The 11,707-nt window shown below is 35.2% G+C and overlaps 1 protein-coding gene across 7 annotated transcripts in view; it reads left to right on the forward strand.

Annotated features, from left to right (window-relative positions):
• DRAM2 (DNA damage regulated autophagy modulator 2) overlaps positions 1 to 11,362 on the forward strand; it is a 54,677-nt gene extending 43,315 nt beyond the window's left edge. For 4 of the 7 annotated variants that reach the window (XM_017676080.3, XM_073234429.1, XM_017676081.3 and 1 more), the window contains 5 exons: positions 333 to 472; positions 8,606 to 8,783; positions 9,312 to 9,394; positions 10,387 to 10,479; positions 10,991 to 11,362. In XM_017676080.3, the coding sequence (XP_017531569.1) occupies positions 333 to 472; positions 8,606 to 8,783; positions 9,312 to 9,394; positions 10,387 to 10,479; positions 10,991 to 11,098 (602 nt within the window). In that variant the 3' untranslated portion in view covers positions 11,099 to 11,362. The other 3 variants (XM_037017021.2, XM_037017020.2, XM_073234431.1) reach the window with 3 other exon arrangements.
• The last annotated feature ends 345 nt before the right edge of the window (positions 11,363 to 11,707 follow it).

Consider the following 11,707-nt stretch of genomic DNA (forward strand, 5'->3'; position numbering starts at 1 on the left):
ACAAGTCAGTTACTTCATCAAGTGGTTTAAGTTCAGTGAGGATCCTGGCCATAGGAACCCCAACTTCTCCATGCATCAAACATATCTCTTAAATTTTATCTTAAATATTTCTTAATATGAGGCCTACAAGGAGACATTTGTTTTGCTTAGTCACACAGAGGTATTAGTAGTTCCATAATGCAACCCTAAAAGTTTTTTAAGCTCTGTAACTTGTTTCTTTCAGATTAACTATAAAAGGAAAATCTGTGTTTCTGGGTAACAGCAACTTTTGTGAACTCTTTATTGCCTATTCCTTGATTATTTATTACTTTGTTTGAATTATCTCTTCCCAGGTGTTGCTACCATTTATGTTCGTTATAAGCAAGTTCACGCTCTGAGTCCTGAAGAGAATTGTATCATCAAATTAAACAAGGCTGGCCTTGTACTTGGATTACTGAGTTGTTTGGGACTTTCTCTTGTGGCAAACTTCCAGGTTTGTGTTTTAGCCCAGCATAGGTATTTTCCTGAAATACTTCAAAATACATGTTAAAAAAGGAACCTTGAAACATACAGTTACATGCTATTATTGTTTCTTTGCCTTAAAATAAAATTCACTGTCTTTAAATTATTTGATTCTTTAGAACTAGCTACATTCCCAATTAGAGAATTTCATCCTCGATAATATCTTGAACAAATATAAATTCTTTTGACTTCTTAAGAATCCACAGGAGTCTATTTACTGAACTCTTTATTACGACTTACTTGCAGAATATGACAAAACCAGAGAGAATTGGTATAAATTATAAGTGAGACAATTAGATTTAAACTTAAAAAAATGCATAACATGTTATACTCATTTACCTATTTTATATTCTTGTTTAGATGTTCTTATTGATCACCTGCATTCCTAAGTGCCCAGCCCCTTATATGAAGAAATAAAGGGAATATCTGTAGCACTTTCAGCTTTTCCTCAGGGGATTCTAATGTCAAAGTAGCATTTAACCCTCACCAAATATTTCTAAACTCTCCACATTTCTTTCTTTTGATGTTCTTTTAGATGAGTAGTACTGGCTGAATCCTGGGCATATGGCAGTTCTTTGAATAATCTCTCTGTAGTCTTCAAAGGTTCAATTTAGACATTTGATAATCTATTTAGATATTTAATAACTATTTAGAAATACAAATACACATATAGAGGCATGTTCTGTCTCTTATTCAAAGTTCCCCATTGCATTAATGCTTCTAATTAGTCTCCTATTTTTCAGTTTTTAAGTAATGGTTAGTAGTAGTAATCTTTATAAGTATGATCCAAATGGATGTTAGGGTAGTGCTTACTACTGTAACAAAGTGCAGAAGTTCAGTGTCTTAACACAGTAGAAGTTCATTTCCTGCGTACATGCATCCATGCAGGTGTTTTTGGTTGATGGGTAGCTTTCCTCCCATAATGATTTGAGGCCCAGACACAGTCCACCTTTGTGCTTTGTCATTCTCCAAGTCCTTGTTGTCTTCTACAGCTAGCTGGCTAAAACAGTCAAAGAGAACATGGAAAGCCTGGGCCTTTTAGTATGCTAAAGTGAATCTTACACATGGTTACAAATGATTAGCATAATAAAGCATGTGCTACTTTTTATCTGGGGAACATTAACATCTCACTGAAGAATGATTCCAGAGCTTAATGTCGTAGGGGGGCTTTCCTAGCATGTAGTTACATTGCTCTGACTGCAAATATCCTTCCTTGCTTTTCCCAGAGGCTCTCACCTAATTCTAAGCCCATGGTCCCTGTCTCATTCTCCCCTCTGCAGACAGAGACCCTAGCTGCTGCTAGGGAAAAGGGGCGATGACCGCTCTGGCTGCTTCATGCTGAGAGGGGGCGCAGTAAAGGGTGCAGCTAGGTCTCCATCTCTGGTTAGTTGAGAGGGCCTTGGAAGATTGGCACTTCTATTCTGGGTTATATTTCTATTACTATTACTATTTGCAATTTTATGGCTTCTAAGCAAGATAGAACAAATCATGTTATTAGGTTAAGTAGTAACATCTGGGGTTGGATTTTCCATTCTGGAAGGACAAACTTGATGAGATTAAGAATGCATGGCCGAATATGAGAACTAGAAATATGAAGATTCTAGTTGAGAATTATAGCCAGATATCATGGGGAAACTAGAATTCTGGATTGAGTTTACATCTCAATGACTAATATTAGGATTTAGTATAGATAAGACTGCATTATTGAAACTACTTTTCTCTAAAATCACCCTCATTTTTATTAGAAGTAGCCAGATTAAGAAAATAATTAACAGTAGGCTTGATTATTTGCATAAGTACAGCAAGAAGAGTAATTGATTACATAGGATCTTTTTAATGTGCTTTCCTGGAACTTTTTATAATGAATTTCAGACTGGACTTTTAAAGGCTCCTTGAGGCCAGAAAGCCAAGCCAGACTTGCCATCAGGTTGTGCCTGCAGTACCTGTAGATTTGGGTGAATTCCTCTCTTCTTGAGGTTCCCAAGACGTTCCTGAGGTTCCTGCACCTGCCAGGAAGTGACCTTCTTTGCTCACCTGGTAAGGCTGCTGGGAACCCTGTAAGCAAGGTACCAGGCCAGTTCTTCCAAGGGGTTTTGTTGGCTTTATAAAGTCAACCTTAGTTCCTTAAAGCTGTCTGTTCATATCTGAGTTTATGCACGTGTCTCTCAGCTATAACATTCTAGTCAAAGCCTTGGTAGTATAACCAGTGTTTTTAATTGGTCTTGTTACTAGGAAAGCAGATTCTTATTGAGCTTATGCAAATAAACATACTGCCATGAAATATAAAAAATATTGAAACTTTAAATTCTGGAGGGGTTAGGTAGACAGATAAATTTTTCAATTCTCCTTATAAATGTATTATTTATTAAACTTCTCAGCTTAAGAGAAAAAGCTTAAAATACTTTATCAACAACATTTGAAACAAAGCCACAAAATCATTTTCTTTAGTTTACTTAATCTTATGTAACTAATACCTGCTCTGTTGTAATCTAGTTTTTACTAGTTTAGGATATTTGTACTGCTGGAATTTAGTTTTTTACTAGTTTAAGAGTAATAAAGCAGTGACTATAAGTGACAAAAGACTTACAAATGACAAAGGTTAAAGATCTGATGACAGCTTACTGTGAGACAGTTGACATAAAGAAATTTGGATATTTCTGTAACAAAACATTCAGTAACAAAGTTTAGCATTCTTTTGACAGTGCTTTCCGTAAATATGTATCAGATAAATAAGCCATATTAGCCAAATATTTTCCTCAATGAGGAGAAAAAATTTTTCTGACATGTTCCAGGGGCCCTGTGGAAAATAGAGTGAACTAGAGGCAAAAAGCACCTTTTTGAATTTGATTTTGGGAAGCTGTTAAGGTTTTTAAGGCACTTGCCTAAATAGCCTAAATAGAATCATAAGTCACTATGAAACAATACTTATCTATTTAACCAGAATGACAATAAAAGATTTTAAAGGCAAATACAGAAGGTTACACAGTTGTTAGCAAAGCTTAGCTTTAGTCTTTTTAATATTAAGATCTCATTTTCTTAAATACTCAGACAACTCACTAAGACTTTAAGCATGAGAAACTGTTTTGATAAAACAATTAGAAAACCCTTTGTAATCTTTCAACATTAATGGTTGACTAATAAATCTTTGTTCTTTTAACAAAGAATTCTAGTTTGCTGTGTACTTGATATTGAGACTTATTTGCTTTAATTTCACACAGCATGACTATATCAATTTTCCACACTTTCTACAACTTTCTTTTTACATTCAGTGTTCTCCCTCTAAACAGCTGTACTTTAGAACAGTTATTTTCTTTTATCAAAAGACACATTCTTTAGCATGCAGAAATATTTTCCTTATTACTTTAAGTAGTTTTAATCAGAATTTAAAACTATTAGGTGCCTTAATTTTTAGTGAACACTGAGAAGTAGGCTATTGTAAACTGTTACACTAGCATTCTTTAGATTGACAAAGTTATGAAGACATTTTATAATTTCTGGAACTATGTGCTTTACAAAACAATCTCTAAGCACAAAATATGTCTACTCAGCAAAACATTAAGGTTTTAGGTTACCACAAAGATTCTCAGGCTGTTTGTAGGTATACATACTGTAACATACTATTATTAAGAGGTTCACTTGCTACATTTAGTTTATTCATTCTCAACAACTGATATTTTACTCACATTAGACAAAGCTAGACTTCACTTTAAGCATTTTTCTTTGAAAGATTTAACAGATAACATTAAAATGACTAGGTAAAGTTAGGGAGCTGATAACTATAAGGACATGTCTATTTTGGTTCAACTTAAATTAGCATTAATGCTTAATATTTTCTATTAGAATTTTCTGGAAGTTTTATAATGCCCAATTTTCACAAGCGCTTGTCTCTAAATCAATTTTTATTAATACCATCTGGAGGTAGAACACTATTTTTCATTTACACACTTAGACACACAAACATACAGATTGAGATGTAATAATACAATGAGAGGACAGATAGAGCTCCTGGTGTGAGCCAGGAGGGGCTAAGAGAGCCCATGGTGGTGCATTGGTCTAGGGATTTTATAGGCAGTTGAGGATATTTGGGAATGTGAAAAAAGCTTAGGGGTGTGGACTTTAAGGCAAGTAGTAGGTGTTTAGGATTGCAGGGGAGACGAGAATGAGAGCTTGGTTCGGAGGTAGGAGAAAGCCTGAATATATGGGATCTCTTTCCATTTGCCCGTGCGCTCACAGAAGTTGTATAAGTCACAGAGAATTTTAGGATCTCAAGAGCCATTGGGGGGCCATTTAGACTGATTGTCCAAGGGATATTGTGGCCAGATCTCATTATAGTAGTGAAAAGGTTTGAGGTCTGAAGTGAGGTGGAAGGGTTTTAGATTATTGAGTAAGCACCCTAGTGGTGAATCTGCAGGAATGGAGGGGCCAGATCCCATGGTGAGGACAAGACCGTTCAGAAGTTGCTGAGGCATCCCAGAGTGATTGAGAAGGTCGTGGAGAAGACCAGACACAGGGGGTCATCACCATCTCTAACTGAGCGGTCAAGGCGAAAACGCTGAGGAGGCTCTGTACCTGGTACCAGGAGTTTATGAGTAGATAAAGGGAGACTGGGCCTCAGAGGATGAGGATTCTCACCATGGGGAGGCAGAGAAAGGTCAACTATGGGGATCAACTGTGACTCTGAAAATCATGGTTGGGGATGCCCCTGTCCCAGAGGAGCCCTTGGGGGTGCCGGACACTCAACAGTCACTTCCCAGGTTCCAAAGGGACATTTAAGTTGACCACGAAGGGGAGACTCACCAAATCAAAGGCCGGTGTTGGGCGAGAAGACAAGCAACCGGGGAAATGGACGGTGAGCTCGTGGAAGAGGATCGGGCAGTGAGGGTTCCCAAAGCAGCTCAGATTCCCGGAGGAAGAGCAAAGTCAGTGGGAGAGCCTCATCTGAAGTCACAGCACCAATGAAAGGGTATCTTGCTGCAACCCTCCCTACCCAGAACGACTCAGGAGACAGGGGCCCACACAGAGATTTTATTATCTGAAAGAGAAAGTGGCTGCCCCCAGAGAGAGAGAGGGAGCAGCAGCATGGTGCAGAGAGTTGTGCCCTTTATTGTGGCAGAGTACCACTTGGCCTGTTGCCTTGGGGGAGGGTCGGAATGTTTAGATATAAAGTGAGGCAAGTCCAGATAAGTTCAGGCATGATTCTCACCAGCTTATGTGCTTGGGACCATGGGGTAAATGGAGGATAAATTACTATTTTCTTATACTTTGTGTTCTCTAAGCCTCTGGAAACTGAATCTTCATACCCATACTATAATTTTATATCTTTTTAAAATTTTATTTTTAAGTATTTTAGTTGACATATTTCACCATTAATTATAAACACAATTGTTTTGTTCACCATTGTTTACTCAGCACTTAACAAAGTAGATAGCAAAAACATGCTGTCATTAAGTATTTAGTAACTTACTGAGAGAAGGCAAAAAGGACTAAGCAGGAAGAACGAAAATTTCTCTTGCTGCTTTGGTTATCTGCATTTAAAGAGACCTGATACTTATAATATGGCACTTGAAAAGTCTGGCTTAAATACAAATTTGATTTTTTTGAATATGTGTGTATAATAATATTCAGCAAAGCAAATACATGATGAGTGTCCTCAGTGCCTACTTAGAAGAATTTTTTTCCCTCTTCTAGGAAATTGATCCTCAAGGAAATTTGGAAAGGATAAGTAAGCAGATATCTATATTAATTTCCTAGGGCTGCCATAACAAAATACCACACACTTGGTGGCTTAAAATAACAGAAATGTATCCTCTCAAAGTTAAGGAGGCCAGAAATCTGAAATCAAAGTGTTGGTAGGGTTGGTTCATTTTAGGGTCTCAGAGGGAGAATCTGTTCCATGCCTCTCTTCTAGCTTCTTTCTGGTGGTTGTGCTAACCCTTGACATTGCTTGGTTTGTGGCAGCATAACTGTAATTTATGCCTCTGTCATCACATGGCATTCTCCCTCTCTAAAAAATTTATCCTTAAGGACACTGTGGAACGAATAAGGATAAGTAAACAGGTTAGTTTTCCTAAGTTTCCTTAACTGCTTTTAGCTAAAGATTATAAACCTCTTCATATGTAATTTTTAAGTTCTATATCAAATATTTGCTACTGACCGCACATATCTCTATACTTTCTCTTGTTTGCTTTGTTAAGGATAAGTTTTTGTTTTTGTTTTATTAAAGCATTATTTTTAAAGAGGATAAAATCATGACCTCTGTGCATGTGTCAAAGGTTTTGACTTATTAATAAGAGAAATAGCAGATATTACAAACCCGCTCAGCAGAGGAGTCAGTACTACACATTGTTAGTCAGATAAGGAATGCTAAAATGAATTTACAAATAGATGCAAAACTAGGAAAACTGGTGATTATTTATGGAGTGATGCTCAGTTGCATCCAGCGGGACAATTTGCATTTCTATTGATATGGATTATTTATACTATCAGTTTTCTGTAAGTTCTATCTTTGCCTACCTTTTGTCATCACAGACGTTTTCTCTGCAGAATAGCCTAATCAAAGCCAAACAAAACTCACATTGTTCTAAAAACAGTCCCAGAGTCTAGTATTCCATGGAAAGGATAATCTCTTGGCCATTTCAAGATCTTCTGCTGTTTCCCTGGTCTCTAAAATGACACAATTGAATGTTTTAAGCAGAAGTATTAGCAGTTAAAACCAGTTTTATATACCCTATTTTAATTATAAAAATAAAGTAGTAAGTAAATGCTCCCCCACCCCTTTTTTCCCTTTTAATTCACAGGATTTTATTGGTAGAACTGTGAACTAATTACAGGTGAGCTTTGGTAAGGTTACATCTCTATTTGGCTTCAACAATATATATGAGAATATTTTTAAGGGGAAAAATTCACCCATATTCCTGCTCTTAGTCCTAAAAGTTAATTTTATTTTTATGTATATTTTTTCCAGCTTTTATCCATATGTATAGACATAATTATGAACCAAGAGATAATACCATTTTGTATTGTTTTGTGGTTGCTGAATTTTTTTTCCCTTTCCCAGTGCAAATAATCAGTTACAACACCTCAAACCACATCAAAGTAACCCTTTTTCTCTAAAAGGAGACCAATGCCTTTGGCAAATAAATTGTTCTCTTTCACTTTACACTAGAAACTCCGTATACTGTCAACTAAGAAAATTGGACTGTTTGTGAATTAACACAACTGATTGTAAAAGGAGGGAACCAAACGCGAACTTCTCTTCTTTTGTTACCTTAGTTATATTCTCTATGCCAGGTGCTCTACCATGCAGTTGCAACCAAATATGCAGACAGCATCAGTTCAGAAAAGTAGAGTGGTTCAACCAAAAACCTATAATAAATGTGGAATTTTGAGAGAGCTACTAGCATCACCTTTAAGCAGAGGGTTGTATGTGTGTGTGTGTATCAAAAAGTAAAATGTAAGTGGATACTGATAAGAGTAAAGGAGAAAAAAATTACAATTTATGATAATCCCTTGTATAATTTATCAAAACCAATCAATCTAGAGCCAAGGAGGATGTTTAATTTCTTGAGCCTCTGAATTGCATTTAGATTTAAATTAGACTTAAATTGAAACTCCCTACCCCCAGCATTTCCAATCATGCTAATCCTCCTTACTTTGCACTATTTTTCTATAACTCTGTCACCATCTAACATACTATGTTATTTACTTATTTCTGAAGTTTATTATTTATTGTTAATACTCCTTCACTTGAATGTAAACTCTGAGGGCCAGATTTTTGTCTTTTTTGTTCACCAATATATCTGAATACTTAGAGCAGTGCTTGATACATGAGGCATTCAAACATAATACTAAATGAATAAATGAATAATTGCTATCACTTTTTCAATAGTGGCATATAAGTGGAAATAATTTGGATTACTTGTAATCCTGAGGTTTATGATGAGTACTATGAAAGAAAATTACTTCAGAAACTAATTTGTACACTCTATAGAGCTTTTTCTCTCAGTGAATTCCCTATTGAAATCACAGGCTTGTGTTTTTAAGTACTGTATTAGCACTGTGTTTTGTGTTTCTTCTATTTACTTATTTCTTTTTTTTACCTCAGAAAACAGCCTTTTTTGCTGTACACGTATGTGGAGCTGTGCTCGCCTTTGGTATGGGCTCATTATATATGTTTGTTCAGACCATCCTTTCCTACCAAATGCAGCCCAAAATTCATGGCAAGCAAGTCTTCTGGATCAGACTACTGGTGGCTATCTGGTGTGGAATAAGTGCATTCAGCAGTATCCTTTGCTGTAAAATGTGGCTACACTTGGAAGGAAATAATACAATTTAAGTAAACATTGTTGACATACTGTAGGTGACATACAAGGTGGCTTTTGTAGGTGAGATCCTTGGGTTGGTAACCCTAAAGTAAAGGATCTGCCACATGAAATTCAAATTTTACATGTCTATAATAACTATAATAACTGAGCTAGGAGCAAAGATGATGTTTAGCCTGATCATACTTGAAAAATACGAAGGTAAGTTAATGCCCTCCCTGAAAACAACTCTGTAGCAGACACTTCTAATGGTACTGTTACTTTACTGAGTAAAGAGGGATTGACAATGTGTACCATTTCATAGTAATCCTCTGGGCACATCTTAAATTTTACTACTGTTGTGTAATGCAAAGTCTTTAAGAAAATGGGTTTGGACCTTGGAAACAAATCTATGAGTAATCCTTTTAGACCTTTAAAGTGATTTTTATTTTAAATCTAATTTGAACTCATAGATTTTCTCTGAGATTCTTCCTTGACTTTTTTTTATAGTGCTGACATGCTCATTACTTTTGTACAGTGGTAGTTTTGGTACTGATATAGTACAGAAACTCCATTGGAATCCTGAGGACAAAGTAAGAACTTAGAGTGTATAAAACTTAATTTTATGTTAAAAATGACTATATTGATTGATACTGATGTATTTTTCATTTCACCATTAACACTGAAACTTTTCTAGTAAAATCACTTATATATTAGGATTATTTTCTACACATGATAAAATATATATAGAACCATCCATATTCTCCTGTCAGCTGTGACCTGTGAACATTTTAAGATGTGAAGAAAGTTGATAGCAAGGAATTTTCTCAGAAATTGACTCCTTCAAATGTGGATATAATATATACTATACCCAACTTGTTATTACAATTCTTATTTTCTGAATTGCAAAAATATCTTCTTCCACTTTTTTTGTCTAGCAGTTTATTATTATGAGCTCTGCATTTGGGTTCCAGTATAGTGGATCTCTGAATGGAGGTAACATCTTTAATCCTGAGGAAAAAAGAGGAGGGGCATATAACTGAAACAGTAAAATGAGTTCATGTGCTGTCACATCACTCAGTTCATGTGCTGTCACACACAATACTTTATTTTAAACTATTTTTAAAGAATCGTCCTGGATAGGACATGTTTGTGAGAATGAATGAATGAATGAAATAATTTATTAGATTTTCCTAATTATAATCCATGTATTATTTAATTCTCTAAAAGTTGCACTAAGTTTACCATGAGTATTATTTACTTAACTTCATTTTAGTGACATTTAATGACTCTTCTGGCTTTGGGAAAGACAGTAACTTCATTGTAGAGTTGAAGTTCTCCTGTTCTGCATTAGTTATTCAGATGGAAATTTTGCTTCCTCTAGGTGAAACTATAATGCCTAGATCATTTAGGAGAACTTTGCAAATGTCAGCCTTTAATTTTTAAGATATGTTCAATAAATGAAGGCTTGATTTACAGAAGACAAATTAGTTTATAAGTATTACAGGGTTTTTTATTTGAGAGAAATTACAGATCACTTGAATAAAATTTCACAGAGCTATTCTTTTTTCTGTTGTGGCTCAAGGGTTATGTGCTACACATGATCACTACAGCAGCAGAATGGTCTATGTCATTTTCCTTCTTCAGTTTTTTCCTGACTTATATCCGTGATTTTCAGGTAAGAAAACAAGAATTAAATTTATGCAATCACATTTCCTTTAGGTAGGAAGAGCTTTCTATAAGCAAGTCTCCAGCCTTTTCAAAAATTAACTTCATAAGGTGGGATGCCAGAAGAGGAATTTCTCAGGTGAATTGTTTGTGTCTGGAGAAGTAGTGTATTGTTAACAAAGTTCAGCCTTGAAATAGGGTTGTTAAACAAGTAAATTTGTAGAAATTGTTTCACAGAATTTTCATCAACTTATGGATGTAGACCATCTTCAATACTTAGTTTTATTGGTTCTTCATAGAAACCAAAGAAAAATGAGGAACTTCTGAGTAGAGAAGCTTGATTTTCCCAACTCTGTTGGTACTCAGACAATGCATGTGCCAGTACAGCAACAGTCTGATCTTGTTACTCATTAGAACTGATTTTCATTCCTAATCCCAAAGGACATTCCTCAGAACATATTGAAGATGTGATCTGTCTTTAAGGAGCAAAATTCTATGTATAATTTTCTTTTCTGTTTCAGAAAATTTCTTTACGGGTGGAAGCCAATTTACATGGATTAACTCTCTATGATACTGCTCCTTGTCCTACTAATGATGAAAGAACACGACTACTTTCCAGAGATTTATGATGAAAGGATAAAATATTTCTGTGATGATTATGATTCTCAGGGATTGGGGAAATGTTCATGGAAGTTTATTAATTCTGCTCTGCAGTTTTCAACCACTTAATCAAGTGTGACTGTGACATTGTTGAATATTGATAATCAAGAAATATGAATTAAGCCATTCAGTAAGTTATTTTAAAGTATATCTTCAAGAGGACCATGTAAAAACTTTTATGTCTATACTTTTTTTTAATCCCAGAAAATAAAACCAAAGGATTATACAATGTAGACTATTTTTTACTTATTAAGAGAAACAACTAGAAGTGTACTAAGCAGGCTGCAAAACTTTCACATTTTTGAATCATTGTAAAGCAAAGCATATTTTGTTTGGAGAACTTTAGGAGAGATATTTTCCAGGATCCCAAATAATCAACATTGCTCAGCAGCTCTTTTAAAACTGGGTTTTGAAATAATAGTTTTACCATAAGAATCTAAGAATAGTTTAACAGTTCTTAGAGTCTCCATAAATTTTTTTTTCTTTTGGAATCCACTTAAAGAGGAAGCCACTTATAGAGCTGAATTCTTGTGAGCACTTTTATTGCTTAAGCTTTGCACAGGAGATTCTATAGATAC

This window comes from Manis javanica, chromosome 4, assembly GCF_040802235.1.
Source record: "Manis javanica isolate MJ-LG chromosome 4, MJ_LKY, whole genome shotgun sequence".
Classification (NCBI taxonomy): Eukaryota; Metazoa; Chordata; class Mammalia; order Pholidota; family Manidae; genus Manis; species Manis javanica.